This window comes from Corvus kubaryi, unplaced genomic scaffold (assembly GCF_017639235.1).
Source record: "Corvus kubaryi isolate FWS band 111438036 unplaced genomic scaffold, C.kubaryi_AGA036_p1.0 125, whole genome shotgun sequence".
In the NCBI taxonomy this organism is placed as follows: domain Eukaryota; kingdom Metazoa; phylum Chordata; class Aves; order Passeriformes; family Corvidae; genus Corvus; species Corvus kubaryi.
Genome location: NW_024580660.1, coordinates 1,509,873 through 1,531,890, shown reverse-complemented (window position 1 = coordinate 1,531,890; position 22,018 = coordinate 1,509,873). Strand labels below are relative to the sequence as shown.

Below are 22,018 nucleotides of genomic sequence, written 5' to 3'. Positions count from 1 at the left end.
ATTTCTGATGGGAATACTTTTTTTAGTATCTAACCTATTAATAATTTAATTCAGACTTAAAACTACAAGTGGCAAATAAAGGAAAAAAAACCACCAAAACACAACAAAATACACCCCTAACCAACCAAGAAGAGCCCCACAGCAGACTAAATATTTGTCAGAGATAATGGATGTATGTTGTTTATCATGAATCACTAAAAGAAAATAACTCAGTTGTGCTAAGAACGAACCTTATACTTGAGAAATATTCATAACTATGCTCTATTAGGACAGGTCTTTATTTTTATTTAGTATTAATTGTTATAGGCAGAACGTGGAAGCATTAAGAAGGTTCTAGTTGAGACTGAGATTTTTCTTTTACCATTCAGTAAGAATTGGCTGAAGGTTGTCAGTTAACTGAAAACTTTTTGAGAGAATCCTTTCTTACTTGGCCTTTTAGGCATCACTAAAGGCATAGTTTGAACTTTTAGGCATCACTTTTAGGGCACCTGGAGAAAGGCAAAGACAGCTCAGGTGTGTCCTTTGGACTCGTTCTGCAAAGTGCTGCGCTGTATCAGGTTAGCATGTAATATTAGTCTCATGCCTCCAAATAAGAAGTCTCTATCCCTGCAGGAAAGAAGGGAGATAATTGGATTCAGTGGCTTCTAAACTGTCGTGCTGGAATTTGTACTGCAAAGGTAATAATCCCAAGCATTGTCTGCTAAATAAACTCTTCAGCTATCTAGTTCTTAGCAAATTGTTTGCTCTCTCTCTCCACAAAGGCAAGAGAATGAATTGATACCTTCTCTCTGATTTTTTTTTTTAAGTGCTACCTCATCTGCAGAGAAAGCAAAATTCCTGGAAGCCAAACATCACAGAGGAGTATGGAGGGAAAGAGTAAGTGAAATGGGACTACACGAAATATGGGAAGGAGGAGACTGATGTACGTGCAGAGTGTTGGGGAGGTTTTGATGATACCAGGGTCTTTCAGCTTTCAGTGTGAAATGAATTAATGTCAGGATTCACTGTGAAGGTAATAATCTCCTAAAAGTGAAGAAGTACTCATCCTTCTGTCTAATGTCTGACAAACTAATCTTCTGTTTGTTTGGTTCTGCTGGACTTTTTAACTTGAAGGAAGCCTGTGCTGTGCCACACTGTGGGATAGAAGGAGTGGTTTCCTGGAGATGAATCTAGATACTGTGATTCTGCAGCACCTTAGGGTCCCTGACAAAATCCATCTGAAATTTGGACAAAGAAAAGCTGGGAGCCCAAGAGGTAGATTGCTCCAGGTAAAAGGCTAACAAAGCTACCTGACAAGTAATACAAAAATGAGTGTTCTGGCCTTAATGGCAGAGTTATACAGAGCTATGGGGGTGCTGCGATGTTAAACCACTTAGCTCAGCTTACTGCAGAGGAAGCACGACTTGTGGAAACTCCTTCCATTGCACTGGATTTCCTCAGCGTGGTACACTGTCTTTTCACAGGCCCCACACTTGGCTCCTCCTCCCCAGTTCGGCATCCTTATCTGAAGGGTTAACCTAGGAAATCAAATTACACAAATAAATACAACAGCAAATGTGAATTCTTTTAAATGGAACATCTTGATTTTAAAAAAATTGTTACTTTTTTCCCCCCTCTCCAGTCAACTGCTACTGCATACTTGCAATATACTATATACCTGTGTGGTATCAGAGGTGAGGGTGCTGCCTCACTGGTGCTTTGGGGCAGGGACAGTCTAAGTCCCTGTGATTCTCTCTTGTAGAAAAGGATATTCCTTAGCTTGGGGTATTGTGATGGTAAATACATAAAATGATTGTGGGGTGTTTCAGTGAAAAGGTGCTAGGATCACTCAACCCTCTTCTGGAAAAGGGGATCTAGGATTTGTTTTCCATCAAATAGTCATTTTCTTTCAATATTGCACTTTCCTGTACCCCAGCATAGCCTTTTATGAGTTCCTCAGGAAACAGCCACAAGATCACTGTGCTGCACAGCCACTATAAAGTAATAATGGACAGGTTCCCGAGGTGCTTAATGTGTGGGGTTTTTTCTTTGTCAATTGCATTTAAATTCAAAACATCAGAGGGAAAAAAGAGCCGTGGTTACTGTTCCAGTTCTTGCTATTGCCGTTAGCACTGGAGTGCCTTGCCCAAGGTCACACAGGAGGGCAGGAGCCCAGCCCAGGTCTCCTGATGCCAGGCTCAGTGCCCTTCCCTGTGATTGCGCTGTCACACACCTGGAACAACCCCAGCCCTCAGCCTGCCCTTCTGTTTCCTTGTTTGAGTCATCGTTTCTGGAAAGACTGGGACGTCATCTTGTCATCTGCACATCATATTATCGGGTTGTTCCAAGCTCCTGGCACGGGCCTTCCTCCTCCTTCTTGGAAAACCAGTCACCTTCTTATTATAGTTATTTTGAAGCCTGCTTGTGCTATTTGTGTTTGACTAAATTCACCAAAAGGTACTTTTACCTAAGAGAAGGATCTCGAAGGCTGAATCAGGCCTGCTACCTGAGAATTTTCTTCTGAGATCAAGTGATAGAGAGAGGGGAATTTATCATTGCAATGATGTAACATTGCTGGTATTTTTAATTGCTTCCATTTTAGACTAACGTTTTACTGTATCTATACACTGGACACTAATGTCCTGTGCTTATCATCATCTCAGTGACTTCTGTACTGTAATCTTCTGAATTCCAGAATGAAATGAACAATGCCAGCTCTGCACCCTGAAGGCAATCCTTTCTGGCAACTAAGACCAAAAATCCTGCAGTGGTGTAGAAGAGATGTCTGTCCAGCAAAAGGAAGGTGCACACACTGAAGCAATAGCACTGGAGAGATGGCAGTGGAGGCAGGTTTTGCAGTCTGTTTGATAACAGTGCAGATACCAGCATATCCAAACATCTCTGCCTTACTATGGCGGTTATTAGCAGATCCTTAACCCATGTAATTAAACAGTCACTGTTGTGACTGTACCTTCACTAGACAGTGTACCTGTCATCCTCGTGCAAGATCCAATCTCTCCTCCTCTTTGCAAGGCTGATTTATGCTCAGCTGAGCACCTTCCCCAGCTCAGTCAGCCCAGTCCTCTGCCGTCATACAGCAGCAGCGTCGTTAATCTCTTCCAGACCCTCCCAGCTCTCTTGGGAGGCTGCTCAGGAGCAGAACTGCTCTGGCAGTTCCAAAACAGTAGTGGTGCAGAAAGGAAGAGAAAACTCAGCTTTCTTCTAACTCTGTTTAATGTAACAAGTGAGAAGGAAAACACCTGATGTAGCTGAAATAAGAAATAAAACTAACTGTGCACAATGAATGGATGATGAATTTGATCTCTCTCACTCAGTGAGGCCTTTACTGAACAGCACTGTTAAATTGGTTTTTCTATTTCTTTTAAATGTGAGATAAAGGAACAGAAAGGAAACTTTCATGTAGGTAAAATCTTATTCTCACTCTGCTATTCTATATTTTCTTCTATTTTTAAAGTACTTTTATATTGGTGCCATTTTTTTTTCGCTCATGAAAATAGTTCAAGCGATGCTTCAAACATTTTAAAAGAAGGAAGAGCAACTGTGGATAAAAATCAGTTTTGTGACACTTCCTTGAAAATTAAAATGAGATTTTTGTGTCTACAGTGTTTCCTTTCAAATCAGGTTTCCAGTGGAATACCTTCCCAGCTGAGGCAGCACTGACACCTGACTGGGAGGAGAGTGGTTTGTACCTCTGGTCTCTGTAAAGCTGCTTCTGCTGTGTTAGCTCTCCTCAAAGGCACACCAAGCCTCCAAGTCTGTGGCAGCAAGGATAGCTGTTGGAAAGTAGCTCCAATTACATCATTAGCTGAGGGGGAAAAAATAATCTCTGAAAAAGTCTGATAAAGTGTGATAGTGAACCTTGTGCTGTCAAGGGCTGTGGTTAAAGCTCTTAGAAGAACCACTGTTCCTGAGGCTAATTATAGTAACATGACTGGGCATGCATACACATTTTCCATGTTTTTTTTGGCATCACCTGATGGGAAGCTGTAGGAGAAAGAAGAAAGGCACAGCAGAAATATTCCCATAAGGATACTGGTGTAAGAACAGCAGTGCATGCCATGATGTCTGTGCTGGCTGGAGGAACAGCTGGGTGAGGTACCAGGGCATGTCTCTGTTCTTCCTGTCAGGGCTTGCTCATCCCTCTGGAGATGAGTGGCCATCCCTGTGGATGCTGCCTGCTCAGCAGGGTTACCATGAGAAAGTGACCTCCACAGGGGGTGTGGCATTTGTAGTTTTCTACTCATCTAAATTATAATGGTGGATAAAGTTCCATCCTTTCAATGTGCAAATAGAACTCGGCCTCCCATTTGTCATCAGAAAAAAATAGATCCAAAGTCTCCACTTCCTATAATTTCATTGGGTGTCAGTGTCTAAATCCCCTTGAAATTCCCTGGACATTGTTGTCTTAACCTGGTTAACTTTTCATACCTGCTCATCACATGGTACTTGTTATATTCTGGTGATCTGGTGGGAAGTGGAGCAGACTCATCCTAAATGTGTGACACAGAAACTGTTAGGTGCTGTTAGGCTGGAGGAGTGTTCTTGGGCTTGCTCAATTGCTACTCAGCAGCTTGTATCATTCTTCAGAATGCAGCTTCTATATGGAGCAGAATTTATACACGAGATGCGCAGCCAAGGATTCATGCCTCCCGTTATTTGGAGCTTATATAACTACTTTGTAGGCTGGACTTGGAGCAAGGAAGCCTTTGAAGTGTTGGTGTGTTCTGCACAGGCATGAAAACATTGTGAGCCATCTTCTTTTGGGCTATTAGTCATACTGTACAAATCTGAGTGTCACATCACTGCCACAGAGTGTCTTACTCTAATCAAAGTGCTATTGATAAGGATATAATCCAAAAATGTGTTTTGATCCATTGATCTAAATGGGTAGTGGATGCAGCACGGGCCTGATGAAATGTGGAGGAGTAAAAGGCAGTGCTAATGCCTGACTGTGCTGCAGGTGAAAAAATGTAGTTAATTAATTAATTGGAATTAATTCTGGTGTTTCCTTGCTAAACACAAGGTTTTCCCTTCCACGTGCTCATGCATTTGACAGTCTAGAGCTCAGCTCTTACCTGAATGGACTGCAGAGTTGTGTATTGTGTGGCTGGCAGGATTATCTGAGTGCCACATGTGCTATGGGATGGCTTTGAAGAGGATAAACAGAATGGGGAATATTGGTCTTTGTGACCACTGGTAGTAGAAATGCTGAATGGGGAGTGGTGGGAAGGGTGTGCCTTGCATCTCTCTCCATTTTAGTCCCAGCTAAGCTGCTTGGTCGAGACTCAGAGTATAAGAATACAGATTCCTTGATTCCTTACCTAACGAACAAGCAGTAATAATATAAAACTCAAACATCGCTGTCTACATGGAAATGCAAAGCATCAAGGCCATATTTGAAATTCTTTTCCCAGCTGAAGTCTGCGGGAGATGCCAATGCAGGCAGGACTTCACTCTGGTATCTAATCACAGCTCTGCTGTGACCTGTCCTGTGACCACCATGACTCATCTGACCATCCTGAGCCGTACTCACCCCACCAGCACCGTGGGGGTAACAAGACATGTCTTCCTTTATATAATAGCAATAAAATGCTGCTGTAGTTTTTCTCTGTAACTAACACTCAGGGTGAGGTTTTATTTTGATGTGTCTGCAGTGCAAAGCACAATTCCTGCCACTGCATCTCAAACAGCCTGGAGGTGTTTCTGTCAAAATCCAGCCCCTTGTGGAACACATTTCTCCCTCAGCAGGAGAGATTCACAACAGGGGGAACGTTTGTGTTTGAAGATTGAGCTCATCTGATGGAGATGTGATCTTGTTACATGTTTATAATCCTATTTCTGATATTCCAATGCATTCAGCTGGACTGTGGCTACAGGTAAATTTTATTAGTCAGCTTCCACCATGATCTCATAATAACCTGCATTTTCCCCTTATTTCTGCAGTCAAGAAAGACAGAGAGGTCAAGGGATGGGAATTCCAACACTGGCACAAGAAAGTAAATACTGATTTTTCATTGACACTGGTCACGCTAAGTTACACGCGGCCCTTTGAAACAAAAGATTTTAACTGACTTGATGTGAAGCACGACGTGCATTGCTGAGAGCTGATAGTGTCCCATTCCCTTGCTTTCATCTCTGTTCTTCCACATTATCTGTTATTTTCTAGCACAGTGACGCCACATTTCCTTTGAAACACCCTTGGTGCACACTTTTGCAGAAATTTAGAATTGCATCTCCAAAAAATATGGTATCCTGACACCAGATCAAGGAACTTCATTCTGACTTAGAAACCAGCCACACCCCACGTTCACACGCTTGTACATTCACCCCCCGAATTCAGTCTGATCCATGTGGCTGTGGAAAGCTGCACACTGCTGTACAAATGACCCATTCCTTTTTCCAGGCCTAATCCTGGGCTATCAGCTTTCACTATTTCTTCCACAAGATCCTTCTCTAAATCCTTTTCCCTGCACTAAGTCCTTTAAGTGACAGGCAAAACTATTATAGACTTTGAAATAGCACTATGATGATTGAGATAAGACACAGAATTATTTTATCTACAAACAAGGCTTTATTCTCAGAAATAGTTTTACCTTTAGGTAGAAAACTTTTCATAGTAAAAACATTTATGTATTTATATATTTATTTATTTGAATTATTGGGGTTTTTTTTCTGAAGACTTGACCAATCAAGTTCTCTTGTAATTCTTGAATGATGGATGTGGGAATAATTCTTTCATCCTGCATTCTTATCCAGTCATTTTCTGTCAAGTCTGCATAGAGGTTTTCTTCTTATTTGATATGAAACTGACTGGTTGCTGACATTAAATATTTTGAAGATTTGGGGTGTTTTATTTTGGTTTTTTACTTCTAGGATACTATTATGAAAGCACATAAGTTTCTATGCATTGTGTGTGTGCTTTCTAAAGACTGACTGTTTGCAGAAAAATAATTCTGTAGCTTTGTAACAAAATCTTTAAACGTTCTGAAACTTCTGTTATCCAGTCTTGCCTAGTCCAAATGTGTGTCTCTTGCAACACCAGTAGCTGCTTGCCTGGCTGAGCCAGAAGAATCTCTCTTTCTGCTGGCTACTCCAAACCTAAAACACTGCTCTGTAGGACTCATATTTCTGTACTATACCTACGTGGTTTTCTTTGTCAGGCAACAAGCTGCTTCTGTCATCTGTTAGGAATAAAAAAATACCCAAACCCTTTTTGGCAGAACCCATGAGACTCTACTTACCGAGTGGCTTGAAGTTTCTCCCTCTTTTCTTAGGTCTCAAAGGGTTTGAACGGGAGGGGTTCCTGCTCTCTTTAAATGCAGTGACCACCTCTGTCAGCCCTATAAGCTGGGAGGGGAGGGGAGTGAGAGTTTCAGGGATCTGAGCAATGCCATTGCTATCACCAAGCTGAAAATAACCTCTGACAAAAGCCTGGCATTTTGTTCCCTTATGTCCACTTGTGAGTAGGTGGACAACAATGCAGCCCCTCGGATTACACCTAAAGGACATTCCTGACTGCAGCCTAACAGATCAGAAATAAAGATTAAAGTTTTATATTTGCTCTACTGCACTGCTTAAATGTGAATCAGAAAATAACAGTCCCTGAAATGAGGATTTATTTATTAATGTTCACTTTGCCAAAAGCAATTTACCAAAATAATTGTTAAAAATAATAATAAAACCTGTTTGTATCAGGTTTTATTAACAGCAGTTAATAAACTGGAAAACAACTGTTTTAAACTAAATAGCATTTCATTCTACTGAGCCCCGTGGAAATGGATGAGGCTGCAGATGTGTTAGAGATGTGGGCAGTAAAGTATGAAGCATTTTTTTACAGGGTTTTATTTTAAGGGCTTTAAAGGTTTTGGAGCTAATTCTCACTTTCTGAACAGATGCCTGAATTTAGCAACTTTGTTCAGGATCTTGGTCTTGGTTGTGTAGGAAAGGGCCAATCCCAGGGGTTAAACACCAGAACTCTCAAGATGAAACTCTTGACTTGGGGACTTTCATGGAAGCATAAGGAAATTAGATGTCTCCAGACTGCAGGATTTAGGGGTCTGTTAGCTGAGGGTGCTAAGAAAACTCTTAGGAACCTATAAATGTGTTTACTGTTGAGTCTGGCAAGGTTTTTATAATGCAGAGGTTTTTATAAGGTTTTTATAATGCACGTCCTTGGTGTAAAATTGGAGGACTGTTTTTTTCCTGAGCAGAGGAGCTGGACTCCATCTCTTTTTGGTTGTTCTCCCCAGATAGTTAATGGAACTGTTCTGTCAGATAAGGCCAAATGCAGAGGGGACAGTGCAGTGTGTGTGGTATGAGGGTTCCTTGTAAGAGGGCAGCGAGAAGGGGTTGGGGCAGGCCTGAGCTCCCTGTTGGAGTACACTGGAAGCACTGACAAGCTTCTAAAATCTTTGTGTTTGCACCCTTGGTGACTTAGGTTAGGACCCCTGACGTGTGAGAGAGATGAACCTTCTCTAATCTTCACTCATGTTTTATAGATCGTGTACTTAGATGGATCTGCACCATAACCAACTGCAGGGAACTTTGCAGAAAAAGGTTTTGCCCCCAAATGTAATAATTTTCCCTTTGGTTTTGGCAGAGGATTTAAGGGGAAAATGCAGCTAAACAACCTTTAGTTTTTCTGGTGTTGGCTGCTGCTTAATTTCTGTGCTACTGTGTGCCCTGGCAAGGATTGTTGAAAGGCTCTTTAGAGCTCCAGGGAACAGCTGGATCTACACAGGTTAGTTGGGATTACCTGTAATTCCGGGTCAGCTGTGGTTAGCAGGGCCTGGGATAGGAAGAAAAGACTCAAGATGCGCAAATGGAGTTGCACATGCATGAACTGGAGTGGGAATGTAGAGTTTTCTATAAATCAAAGGCAGGGATTAAAAAACCCTGCCTGAGAGCTGGAACACAGCGACTGAAAAGCAAAGCCAGCCTGGGGATCAGAGGGACTTTTCCAGGGCACATCAGGTACTTGGGGCACGTTCCATGGGAGGTGAGACAGGTGGGAAGAGCAGGGAGCTGGGCTATCACAGACAAATGCAGGGCTTCTGGGGCATGAGACCCTTGGAGCAGAGAAAGCAGCAGTTTTCACCCTGAAAAACAAACATACAGGAAGAAAAGTGCTGGTGAAAAAGCAACTGCAGTGTCAGGAGCCAAGGGACACTGGACAGAGAGTCAAAAGATATGCTCAGCTTTCCAAAACAGAGCACCATGTGTGAGAAGACCATTTCACCAAGACTGATTTCTGTAGTTTCTAAGTCTGTCAGCTGTGGTGTTCAAAAATGAAAAGGGTGGTTTGTTTCCATTGAGTAATGCAAGTTTCTAAAACCTTTGCCTTTATATTTCCAGAATGAAATTGATAGCAGGTGTAAGGAACATCAGTTATCTCCTTGGAGAAGAAAAATCTGTTCAGTGCTCTAGTGACAATTCTTCCCTCTTCCAGCTTTTATTCTTCTTTTCCTCTCATTTAGGAATATTTCAGTAGTGATCCTAGTCTGTCAGGTGTATTTTGTGTTAGAACTTTGCACAATTAAAGAGCAGACAAGTTTGTTCTACTGTGGCAGCTGTTTTAATTATGGGGTTTTTATGCAGTCTTGGGCTTTACTACCATTTCTCCTATCTCAGTTTGGTCTACCAGGTACATTTCACCTGAGAAAGTAGATATGCTGTATTTTTATTTAATTTGTTAGCTATTACTTGTCAGACGAGTGTAAACTGCACCAGGAGTCTTCATCTTTCTTCCTTCAGTGTGTAAGAGACACTGCTGCACATATTTAAATTCAAGTGCTTTGATTTAACCTGACTGAAATTTCTGTGACATTGGGACACACTTTCCTGAATGCTCCAGGGTGGTATCTTACTTCCTAAGAAGTTCTAACTTGTTTTTAGGAGCTGTAGTATCTACTGATAAGTGTCCAGAAGTCACATTGAGTTACTTAATTCACTTTTTCATGAAATACCATTTCCCCCCCTTCTTTCAGAACACAGCAACACCTGCCTGACAAAAAAGAATGAAGAATATACAATGTATTACTTAGGTAATCTAATCTGATCAAACAGAAGAAGTCAGTGTAGAGTTTTATGTAGATTTAATCTGAACAAATCGATTTAAAAATACAGTATAAATAATTCTTAACTTATATAAAAATTGATTAAGAAAATTTGGGGGGTTTTTTTGTGCTTCTTACTAACTTTACAAAAGAGCATTATTAAACACAGAAGCAAAACATTTTAACTATGGCCTTTTTGTTAAGACATAAAATATGTACACACTCACAGTACTTTTTTTTTGGTGCAAAATATGTACTGACTGATAGACTGTACCTTTCTGTACAAAGACAATTTCATCTTACTTTGCATAGAAGAAATCAACACACACTCACAAAAAAACCCACTAGATACATAACTTTGTTGTTAAAATACTTCAGGTAAGCCTTTTAGAAAAATTATTAGGCATTAACTTTCTCCTTAAGAGTCAGTTTTATTTTCTAAAGCATTAATTAAGGCTATTCCAGCATTGAGGTCTTGGCAATACATGTCCAAACCATTGTCCATCATACAATGCCAGACGTGTGCAGTGTGTTAGCAGTAATTTTGCCTGCTAACACAGCAATTCCCTATCTCAAAATTAGTCTTCTGAAACTTCAAGTTTTCGTTGAGGAATATATAGAGTTCCTTGAGAAATTCTCTGGGTACCATCTGAGTTTGCAGAGAGTGAGGGTTCTGTGTTTGGCCCTCCTGGTGTGCGGAAAAAGTTTTCTGTAACTGCCTGAGGCTCCTGAGGTTCCTTTGGAGCAGAAGGCTAAAGAGAAAAGAGAAAGTTACTTTCATTTATGGGGGAATAAAAAGTAAATTCTACTTCTAAGTTTCTGCAGGATGTTAGCAAACTTTTTTTTTCCCCCTGAAATTTAAAAACTTAACTTTTTACTGAGAAGGATATACCTGCATTCCTTAATTTATATATATATATAAATACATAAAAATATGGTTTCTCTAATCCCCTTCTTTTTTAATACAAACAGGTATTAGGCAATAAGGTATTACATAAAAGATAAAGAAAAACTTCCAGTGGGGAAAAAAGTATTTAAAATCCTGTACAATCCTATCCTATTGAAAGAAAAGCTATTATTAAACACAAGAATTTGAGAGTAGATTAGGGAAGTAACAAGAAGTAACAAGAAGGAAAGATAAAGTAACAAATGGACAATTTGTTAATAAGCACAGTCTCAGATCTATGTAAAATCCTCCCTCTACAACAGTTGTCTCTTCACATCTTGTCATCTTCCAGCTGGCTCCACTTCCACCACAAATAAGTCACTTATCTTCCTTGCTAACCTCTCATTTCTACTGTACTTAGGCTGGCCTTCACTGCTAGCTCTTTTTGGGCAGTGCTGATTTCTAAAGATCAAAAAGAAATGTTTATTTATAAATTTTACCTGCTGTAAGGGAACTACTGCATTGTACTTCCCACTCAACCCACCATGGTCGAGTTGCAATATATTTCAACTCACCTTCCCTTCTTGCACATTTGTGCTTCCTGAGCTATGGCTGATATTTTCTGATTGGGAAGAGACTGGCACGTGCTGAAGAACAGGATTTGCAGGAACTTGCACACCAGCAGGTATTAGTCCTATGTGTTGCAGCATAAAGTTCAGAGCTGAAGAGCTTGGATTTGGGGCAGAACTGGTACTGCTCGAATTGAGGCAGGAGTTGCTCAGTACAGGTGCAGCAGCTATAGAATTTGGTGACAGCATTATGTTCAAGGGTGTTATATGAAAAGCAGGAATATTGACTGTTTTCAGTTCTGAGGCTGGCATTGGAATGACACCTGAAACAGAAACACCAAATGTTGACGGGGATTAGGACAAACTGGCCCCAGCCCCTTGAGCCAGCCCCGCCCCGTGCCCGTTGCCCTGGACACTGACCAGTGATGGGAGAGCTGTAGGCTGTGTGCTGCAGTGAGCACACGCCAGCCTTCTCTTTATTGGAACACTCTGCCTTGTTGCCATGGGTGCAGTGAGTCAGAGGAATAAGATAACCAGACGGAAAAAAAGTCTGAGAAAGAAAGAGACAGCACACCTTTAGCCCAAACATGTAATAAACAAACCCCAAATGTTTTCTCCAAAGCTGCAACCCCCCTTGCCTTATTCTTTATCCTCCATGTCTCCAGGATCGCATATCCCATGCCTGTACTACTTTCTGTCTGAAACGAGACACAACAGACTCAACGACATGCTCTTTCAAGTAAAACCACACAGAAGTCAGCTGGCTCCATTTCCAGCTGATATTCTTGGTGGGGAACTGGAAATCCACCTGGGATTAACACAGTGCAATTTGACTAGATGGAAAAGAAATCCTGATACTGAATATTTTTTTTCCAGAAGAAACATCCTGGACCCAGTAATCATCACATAATTCTTGGATTGTTTTTCATAAAACAAATATTGGAAGACAAAACTTTTGCATTTACACATTCTGTTTTTGTCATCACAACTGTTCTTTATCCAGGTTCTCCACAGCAATCAGTCTTAACTGCGGAATACTGAATTTTACTGATGAAGAGTTTTGTGTGATCCTGTTTCAAAGCATTTGACAGTCAGTATATGCAAACAAAGGACTGGGGAGGTAAGGGATCTCAACATTGCCCTCAGCTCCTTACTGTGACCTTCATTCCAATGGAAACCTGAAAGCCTCTTTATGTCCTCTTAGAAACAGAAATCCTACGTTCCTACAAAATAAGGTTTTAAAAGCACACTAAAAAGAATCCAACCAAAGACAACCTGTGTAGGTGTAGTTTGTTAAAGTTTTGTTTCTTTTGCAAAGACTCCAAGTAGTGTTTTCCCGGGCAAGACAAATCTTACCTCAGGAGCAGGAATGGCAAATGTCACAGGTATGTCTTGTTTTGTTTTGATTTTATCTTCATCTTCTGGAATATTTTCTTTTGTACATTGGTCACAGCAACTTGCCATGTTTTGATCTACTGTTTTGGTTTCATTCTGTCTCTCTTCCTGGACATTGTCCATTCCGTGATTAGTTTGTGAGCTGTTGGAAGGTGGTTTCTCATTCTTAGTGGATTCTCCCTTTGAAAAAAGTACATACAGAAAGAAAGGCAGATGTGGTAAGGCTTAACATTGTCAGTTACAGCCCTTTCCTCATTCCCAAGTTTGTGCTATAAAAATTTCTGGTCACTGAGATAGCCAGGTCCATGCTATCACCTCTTGTTCCTTCCCAGCTAGGATGTTTGATAGCATGTGCTGTCATAACACACCCATAGCATATGATGACTGTTTTGGCAAGCCAAATTTGCAGCAGATTTATAATTTACAGAGATGCTAAACAATCAGCAGCAGAGGAGTAGAAAGCAATCCAGCCCCAGTCTCTCCATATACATTATCTGAACCTTTTATTCTCTTCATGTGCTCTTCTATTATGCCTACAACAACTGGGTGGAAATATTTAGAGGGTATCAGGATTTTGGGACGTTCCCTGTCCAGTGAATTTTATATGTCCACTTTCCCTCCTACACCTCTAAAGCCAAGAATGGATGGCAGCAAGTTTATAGAATCCTAGAATTCAAGGGACCTTAAAGATCACCTCCTTCCAACCTCGCTCTCAACCTGACCTACTCCAGAATCATACATAAATAGGTACGTTTTGACATAGTGTTTTGGGAGTTGTTTTATTTTCACTACACCTGTACACTTTGTCTTTTTAGATACAAACCCCAGCCCCTCAAGCATCAGCAAGCACAGCAAATGAACACCATCTCTTCAAGCCTGATGTTATTTAAAACGCCCACACTCAGCGGCAGGCTCCTACATCACTTTGAAAATGAGTAGGTGGCAACATCACTGAGCTATAAAATGGCATTTTAAAACTAATTTAACTTACCGAAGAAGTATCAAGGCTTTCCTCATCACTTTTACACCTTTTAATTAAATTATTCTCTGGTGATGCTTGTGATCTTTTAAGGCACCGCCGAGATGAAGTTTCTGATTTCGTATCGGGTCTTTCTTCAGCTGCCAAGGACTTTGTTGGCTCCTCCACACCTCTCTGGGCGTCCCCTTCCTCAGAGGTTATTTTATTTAATACTTTGGAATTATTACTCTTAATTCCAGTTACGTTAGCACATGGCAGAGGCTGCAACATGAAGCCTGGGCTGTAGGTTGTCACAGTGTGGGCTTGGGAAGGGTGCAGATATATTGCATATGAAACCCCAGACTGAGGATGAGGTAGGATGACTGGTGACACCGAGCTGTGGCTCGAAGGGCACACCCCGAGGGGCTGGCTCAGAGCTGGCTGCTGAGAGGGTTCAGGCTTGGGGACAGCCTCAGGCGAGGACAGGGCACATTTCATTTGCATCTCTTCTGCTGTCCTTAAGCAAAAAAACAAACAAAAAAAGCCCAAATGTATTTTAATGTTAATTTTTAATGAATGCCCTGACAAATTATCTACTGTAATACAAAGAGTTAACATGAACTTGTACTTCTCAATCCGATAAAAAGAAAATAAATGAAAAAAAGGGATTAGTGGTTTTTGCAGGCTATTGCCCCACTCGAACTGAGCTTAACATTAACTTAAAGGCCAGTGACATCATAAAGCTTCTCACCTTTAAACTTGTGCAAACTTACTTGGATTGTCCTTCCAGCTGATGTTTAGTGATTCCTGGAAACTGAGCTACTGTATTGGGGAAAACTGGTAAACTTTGATAAGTACCTGGTTGGAGGAGAAAAACAAATCCAAACTGTTAGTACATCAAATTCAGAAGTTAAAATTCAAAGTTAATTGGAGGAGACTGCGTTATGTAATGTAACATACACATTTAATGAGACAACTTATCCTCAAACTCAGCCCAGATTTGATTTGATCAACTGGATGACAGCTTACATCAAACAAATTTTAAAGGCCCCAAAGAGAATCCCTAGCAAGAACATGAACATTGACAGATAATTTTCTGGCCATTTTTTGGAATACAGAACTGCTTAGATAGTATGTTCCAAAGCAGAGTTTCTACAACAAAGCAGGTTCAGAGAAGATCCAATATTCAGAGATTCAGTGATTCTACCCTAACAGAAGGTTTGTAGACATTTCTATATTTCTGACAGTTCTAAAGATTTATTTTTTGAAAGGAGGCACCACCACACATCTGCATGTCTTGTGAGAAGACGGCAAGCCCAAATACTTAATGCAAGACTTTGTTTTCTTCTGACTTAAAAACAAAGGCAAAGAAGTTATAAAAGAAAAATTATAAAAAGATACATACTGGCACTTATTTTAACTGGGCTGGTTGGAGCAGACTGGATCTTCCTTCTGTCGTTTTCTATACTCTTAACTAATTTTATTAGAGATGAATGCCGAGTGAAGTTTTGCTTTCCTTTTGAAGGAAAAAGGGCTTTTGAGCACTGCTCTTTGGAAGGGATGGATTCTGAAATAGGTGGGGAACAGGTTGTAGAAGTTGCTTCAAGTTTCGTATCTGAAAAAGAGAAAAAAAAAGAAAATACATACCATATGCTGATTCGGTAATTAAAAGCAATTATTTGAGCCTGGCTTATAATTCTTGAAGTATCAGCAGCAGCAGCAAACATGGAAATTCAAGAATCTCAATATGTGAACATTCACTGTGTGCAATTAGATACTGGCTGCTGTGCTGTTAAGGACAGTGATGCGACTAGTAAAAGATTTTCTGCTTATTCTGTCTTTTGGTCAAAAAATTCTAGTAGAGAAAACAAAGAAACGACCAATATCATCAGCAGAACAAGAGGAAATGACATACACCTACCCTGAGTATTTGGCAAGACCTCAGGACCTGTCCACTTAAATGCTGGTTTTCTACCTCTCTCCTCCGTAACATGAACTTTTTTGATAAGCTTGAGGCTGCTGAGAACATTTGCTATGTCATAAAGTCTTCTAATTTTAGCTGAAATTTTTTTAAAAAAAAGGTATAGCAGTTACAATTAACAAGTTAGTATGTATCAGATAAAGAAATGTAACACCCTTTAAGCAGCTGAAAGGAAACAGCTTTAAAGAAAATTATAAGAACAATTTTGTGGAACTGGTATTTATACAATGAAATAACATTGTGATACAAAGTTTGCATGTAAAATAGAGCAACATAGATACAGATCTAGAAGACACTGCAAAGTTTGTTAAGCTAAATATCGAAAAAAGAACGTTTTCAAAACAAGTCAATTTCTGTGCAATGATCAAACCTATACAAATCCTGTAGTAAAAATAAGTAGACTAAAAGGCAGGTACACACATGCGATGGCAAACGTGGGAACTGGAGGGAAGAGAGACACTAAAATCCAACAGGATAATCATTCTGCATGTCTTCCCTGTCTCTGGGTTGAGCTGTTAGGGAAAAGTTTTAGGCAGAAGTCAATTTACAGGTGAGTTCTAGAGCAAAGTGAACGTGTTTAGGCCAAAACTGATGCTGAAAATACACAGTCTAGCAAGTCATGGAATTTGGGACTGTGCTTCATAACCAAGAACATGGTAAAATATGGGATTGATACCTGAAATACAGGCAGATACATGGAATGCCCTGAAAATGCTTTTAGTGTGAGATGGGCTCTTCTTATGGAAGAACAAAAGCAAGCAAAGCACCCCTACTGAGTAGCCATCCACCCTCTCTTGTGGTGCTGTGAGGCAGTGGAAAGGAAATAATGAACTGAAACCAGCAAGGATCAGTATTTGCATAGATACAATTCCACACACACACACACACAAAAAAAATAGCAACAAAAACCCAAAGAAAAACCCAAACAAGCAAAGGTGTCTGAGAATCAAGGAACAGACTAATTTTCAATGAAACCTGCAACTATCCCTCAAAAGCAGCACATTTTAAATTATTATATGTGTACTGACCTAGACCTAGAAATACCATTTCATTTGAATGGAGAGGAAGGGGAGGAAGCGTGCAGGGAACTGAGAGAAGGGTAAAAGAATGAAGAAATAATTGGCAGTTAGAGCGCAGGGTTTCATTTCCTCTGACATGCAAGTTGGTCACAGGACTTTTACAGAATTTCTTTAGATTTCTACCATGTTAGTTATGTGGCCAGAACACAGATTTTGCATGATTCTGGGGCATCTTTGGTGAAATGATGCTGAAAACTTTGACAGGCTGCTTAAGGAAAGAGAAATTGTTACCAGTATGGAGCCTTGTGACATTACTTCAGGAGGGAGGATTTAATGGACTTCTCCTCTCAAGTGGGCATTATGTACACCATTTATGTACACAAATTATAAACCACAGAAGGTGTTTAGTGGGTTTTTGGAGGCTCAAATAAATATTTCCAGCAGGAAAAATAAGACAGTATTTTTCATTATATGAAGTAGTACTGGGATAATTCATTTAGCTTACACTTGCTGTTGTACTTACTTTTAAACTTGCTTTTATCTAAGTCTTCTAACTGATCTTCTCCAATCAAGATTTTAGCAGCAACTTCAAGGCTCACTATTTGAGGTGTTGATACAAGAAACAGCATCACAAATTTCTGACTCATCACACGTAAGGACTTGTATTTCCTGCCATTCACTGATGCTGCAGCAGACAGGAGAAAGGATTAAAGTATTCAGTGACACACCAGCTACAAACATAAAACACTGAAGAAATTTGTCAGTAATAATAATTGTAAGAACAACACAGAGACTAGGCAGGGCCAATGTTGACTCCAGAATCATGTTTCTACATGACAAGAAACAGATGATTGGGTGGATACCAACTCCAACTACAAAGAAGAAAAGGTGATGTATCCCACATACACATTTCCTATTGTCTGACAACTCGTGCTCTTAAGGTGCTTAACCCGTAATTAAAATTTCTTCCATGAATCAAAGCTAAATTTATAAAACAAAATCAGTAATTTATGTTTCAGGTTTCTATAAGATTCAATAGTAACTTCTGGTTTCTATAATAATTCAGTGGTAATGGCAATTGGATTATACGTTGGTGTATTTGATAGTTTCGCCTGATGTAGAAACAAGTTACAAGAACTGAATGAACAAGATAAGTGAGAAAGTGCAGAGCACTTTTTCTCACCACAAACAGTTGTGGTGCCTTTGGGGCAGTACCATCTCAGAAAAAAAAAAAAAGAAGGCAAATAAATGTTTTTTCCAAGTTCATGGAAATTGATCATTATAAGAACACATTATTCTTGGCATTATAGAGAATTATTACCAGCACGAAATTCCACTCCTGGGAGCTCGACAAAAGACATTTCTGACTGCTCACTTGAGCCAAGAGAACTTGCCATTTCTTCATTTCTTTCCCTGTCAGGATCGAATTCATGCTCATACTCTCTTTTCTTGATCATCTGGATTTGCTGTATGTATTTGTTCTCTTCTCCCACTTTTTTCAGGGCCTGCAGGGTCTGGGGGAGGTTGTGGCGTCCGTGCCAGACGTATCTGTTCCTGGCCAGGCGGCTCACCATGTGCAGGCTCTCCAGCACGTTCACAATGTCATAGATGCGCCTGCGCTCCACGTCTGCAGAGGAGAAGATGAACCTGACATCTCTGCTACATAAAATATGTTCACCCATGCATTACCTGCAGCACAGATTCCTGTCCTCCCTCTTCATATACTTCTAAACCATTTTTGCCAATTCCCTGTCACAAAAATTTCTGAAAATAGCCCCCACAGGTCTTGCCAGCAAGGAAAACAATTCATTTATGGAAGGACTTGATGTTTCAGAGTTATACTTGGCTTTCAACATTCCTCGAGAAATAAAACTTACTGTTGCCAGAAGAGCCATTACATGGGTTTTGATCCAGCTTTAGAAAAAACAGAGCATTTTTAATTATTCACTGCACTGATTTTAGACTATGTCCTTAAATAACCTTGAAAATTCATTATAGGAAACTGTTTTATAACTTCTTTTTATATGTTATTTTATTAGCACACTTGTCTCATTTGTCTAATAAACTCTTGGTTTTGACCAGACATTTTCTAAAAGAGATGTCCTTTTGTACAGAGTATAAAAAAATGTAAATCATACCGATTTAAAATTTTTATGACTATTATATACTATTAATAGTATATAAGCTGTAGAATACTGTAATTCCATAGCCTTTTGATTTAAAAAAGGTTCAGCTTGATGTTAGAAACACAGACTCTGCAGAAATCATTGGTGCAATATAAAAGTAGTGATATAAAATTAGAAAGTTAAGTTATCATCAAGAACAGAAACCAGTTTCTTGCTTTGATGTCATGATCGGACAGGAAGCTGTGGGCTCAGTTTGAGAAATGCTAGTTCCTGCTGCAGAAATCTAATCACTAATCTTAGTCCTCATCTCTGAGCCCAAAAAACTACAACTGGTTATTTGTGATATCAGCAATAATTTAGATGTTTAATATGGAACAACGTTCAGAGTTTCTCAGTTCAGTTGACTGAGGAAATATCAGCATCTTAAAAGAACTGCTCTAGGCATGAGGAGTTTAAAACTGGGTTTAAATAAGTTTGAGAGAACAGAGTAAGCATCCAAAATTGTATGAAGCAAAAATGTAGTAATAAAAATGGCAGGTTATTGGCAAATTTGCATGAAGAAATATTTAATAGGATGAACACCAACTTACGTAGCTCTTCAGTGACTTCATCAAGGCAAATGTAACTTTTCTGTGAAGGGCTGGGGTAATCAGGATATCGAGCTAAGAATTTATGACACAGTAATCCGAGACTTTTCTCTTTGCGGCTTGGCTGAGACTTTTCGTTTTCATCCCCCAGTATGTGCTCCTACATGGAAATAACGAAAAGAGAATGTGAGATTTTTGACAATATGTAAACACAGATATTTAACAGCTTTGTAGTGAGCACTGTCAAAGGGCCAGTGTTCTCCCTTTGTCCTCAGCAGCTCTGAAACAAAACCAGAACATTACCTGTTCCATGTAGCTAGTCAATATCCTTACTTACATTTGGTAAATGTTCCAAAACCAAAACTTAAAAAAAAAATCTGTTATGTCAATGTATAATTTTTTATACTGAATAAACAGCCTTCAGCTAACTTAAAAAAAAAAGAAATAAATACAGCCAACTTTACCACATACCTGCAAACAGTGTTTTGTCTGTAGGACCACACTTGAACTGTCTGACAGTTGCCTTCCCTGTTCTCTGTTCCTAATCTCAGGACTGGCTGCACTAATCAGCATTTTCAGGTTGGAAGTAGGTGTCCATGGATCTGCTGGAGGGGTTTCCTTAGGTTTTGGGGGTGTGGTTAGAGGCTGACAGTCAGGCTGTCTCTCTGTCAGTACCAACTGTGAGGTAGCTGCTTGTTTCAAAGGGGTTTTCAGTACGTTTTGGCATGGCTCAGAGTGCTCATTTTCCTACACACCAAGAAAAAGAACAACAGTGATATTAAAAACCAGAACGACAGTGATATTAAAAACCAGGTGCACCATGATCCATTTATCAATAACAGTCAAAGGGAGATAAGAGATCCATTGCTTTTTTTGGGTAGCTCTGAGTCAAGGGTTCCGGTCCTACTCTGAACCTATGAGCCCCTTCCCTGAAACCATTTCTGTGCCTGTAGCTTAAGGCTCAGGGCCCGTGGCATTTATTCCTCGGGTAATTTTCCTTTTCTTTCCTCTGAGGAAAGTACAATCAGAACATATGTTAATGCATAGTGGAGAGCTATAAATAATGGCTGAAACCTGTCATGACCCGGGAGCAGGTGTGATGCCCCTTATAAATTCTTGTTGGGCTAAAGAGACACCAGCCCACATGTCAGGGAACTCTTATCCTTTATCATATAATCGCCTTAACTCCGGCGACCGGCCCAGTATATAGTAGTCACATAAGTGTTGGCTAACAAGCTCTTTTACAGTGAACTTTAACAAGCTCCCAACTCTCGCAACCAACTTCGGAGCGGAGTAAGGGGTGGAATGTGATCGCGGGGCTTGCCGAGATAGAACAAGAGAGGAGAGGCCAAAGACGGGAAAGTGAAGGAGAGGGATGCCCGGGCGGTCTGGATCGGGGGCCGACAGGAGCTCGGGACCGATCCAGTTCCTTGTAGTTTCCCTCTATTCCCCCTTTTACTTTTCGCGCCGTGTATCCGCGCATGCGCGGTCAGCCCCGCGGAGCCCTCCAAGAAATGGGTTTGGGGTCTGTGGTGGTCCTGGAGCCCCTTCCACCGAGGTGCCCGGGGCTCCAGGCAGGCTTACGAGCCTGGAATTGTGAGGGAAGCGGGCTCGGGCCAACGCCGCCCCACCTCCGCGGGACCCTCTTCCAATCGCAACTTCCCTGTCACAGCGCCAGGGAATGCCTGAGACGAACACGCTTTAAACATCATTATACCTGCTCCTCCACACACCTTCTATTAGGGAAAAAACAAAGAGGAAAGGGGAGGCAAGAAGAAGAAGTGTTCTTTACGGACTCGGTGGATAAAGGTCGTGAGGATGAAGTTTCAGGAACTTTTGTCAAGGACAGAAATTAGAGTGAAGGCAATACGCGCTCGGTTTCTGCCATCTACGCGCGATCGTTCCCATCGAAGCGGTTTCACCCGCAGGGGGGCTGAGCGCGGCCAGCGGGGCTGTCACCGCCCCGCGGGAGGCGGCAGCCCCAGGGCTCGGCTGCTCTCGCCCACCGGAGGAATTACCTTGTCGCCGGCCCCCATCTCCCCGCCCGCCGGCCGCATTCTCCCGCCGCCTCAGGAGGCGACACCCGCCGCTCCCGCCGCGCCGCTCCACATCGCAGGTCCCGCCGGCTCTGCAGGGCGGGAGGAGGAAGGGAGGCACCGTGACGGGCCGGTTCCCGCTGCCCTCCGCGGCCGCCGGGCTCGTCCCGCCGCCTCCCGCCTCCAGCGCGGCCCGCGCGCGCCCACCGCCCAACGGCCCCGGCCCCGCCCCGCCGCGGCCCAGCACCGCCCATCGGCCCTGCCGGCGGCGCGTTTAAACACAGGGAAGACGCTGCCCCCGCGCCCGCCCGCTCTCTGGCGCTCCCGCCGCGCACCCCACGGTCCGAGAGCGCCGGCGGCCCCCGAGAGCGGCGATACCGCCGCTGTCGCCCGCCCGGCCCCGGCC

General features: G+C 41.5%; 3 protein-coding genes across 9 annotated transcripts in view; 1 reads left to right on the top strand and 2 right to left on the bottom strand.

Annotated features, from left to right (window-relative positions):
* The window catches only part of CSRP3 (cysteine and glycine rich protein 3), a 7,867-nt gene extending 6,369 nt beyond the window's left edge, over positions 1 to 1,498 (bottom strand). The window contains exon 1 of the mRNA XM_042021561.1: positions 1,387 to 1,498. Within this exon, the coding sequence (XP_041877495.1) occupies positions 1,387 to 1,498 (112 nt within the window). The remainder of the gene's footprint in view (positions 1 to 1,386) is intronic.
* Positions 1 to 18,946, top strand: part of ZDHHC13 (zinc finger DHHC-type palmitoyltransferase 13) — a 40,725-nt gene extending 21,779 nt beyond the window's left edge. Inside the window, exons 17-19 of one of the 5 annotated variants that reach the window (XR_006014967.1) lie at positions 613 to 677; positions 807 to 876; positions 18,366 to 18,946. The gene's annotated coding sequence lies outside the window, so the exon portion shown is untranslated. Of the gene's footprint in view, positions 1 to 612; positions 678 to 806 lie in introns of all 5 variants that reach the window. The other 4 variants (XR_006014956.1, XR_006014964.1, XR_006014957.1 and 1 more) reach the window with 4 other exon arrangements.
* On the bottom strand, positions 10,078 to 22,018 carry E2F8 (E2F transcription factor 8). 3 transcript variants are annotated; one of them, XM_042021518.1, is made up of 14 exons: positions 21,948 to 22,018; positions 21,595 to 21,704; positions 20,048 to 20,323; positions 19,580 to 19,736; positions 18,185 to 18,490; positions 17,387 to 17,548; positions 15,785 to 15,922; positions 15,269 to 15,478; positions 14,637 to 14,721; positions 13,897 to 14,380; positions 12,867 to 13,085; positions 11,931 to 12,060; positions 11,517 to 11,833; positions 10,078 to 10,807 (listed from the first exon to the last, which is right to left on the bottom strand). In XM_042021518.1, the coding sequence occupies exons 2-14, from the start codon at positions 21,631 to 21,633 to the stop codon at positions 10,634 to 10,636; spliced, it is 2,697 nt and encodes an 898-aa protein (XP_041877452.1). In that variant the 5' UTR covers positions 21,634 to 21,704; positions 21,948 to 22,018; the 3' UTR covers positions 10,078 to 10,633. The 3 variants fall into 3 exon arrangements, with proteins under 3 accessions (XP_041877452.1, XP_041877443.1, XP_041877460.1); XM_042021526.1 differs by lacking the exon at positions 21,948 to 22,018 and adding an exon at positions 11,341 to 11,403 and having other exon boundaries at positions 10,726 to 10,807; positions 21,595 to 21,787; XM_042021509.1 differs by lacking the exon at positions 21,948 to 22,018 and having other exon boundaries at positions 21,595 to 21,787.

Coding starts and splice junctions, on each gene's coding strand:
- E2F8 (XM_042021518.1), bottom strand. CDS start 21,633: ATGCGGCCGGCGGGCGGGGAGATGGGGGCCGGCGACAAG. Junction 20,324..21,594: donor AGATGGGGGCCGGCGACAAG/GTAATTCCTCCG, acceptor CTTGGTGTGTAG/GAAAATGAGCACTCTGAGCC. Junction 11,834..11,930: donor CTACAGCTCTCCCATCACTG/GTCAGTGTCCAG, acceptor TTTCTGTTTCAG/GTGTCATTCCAATGCCAGCC.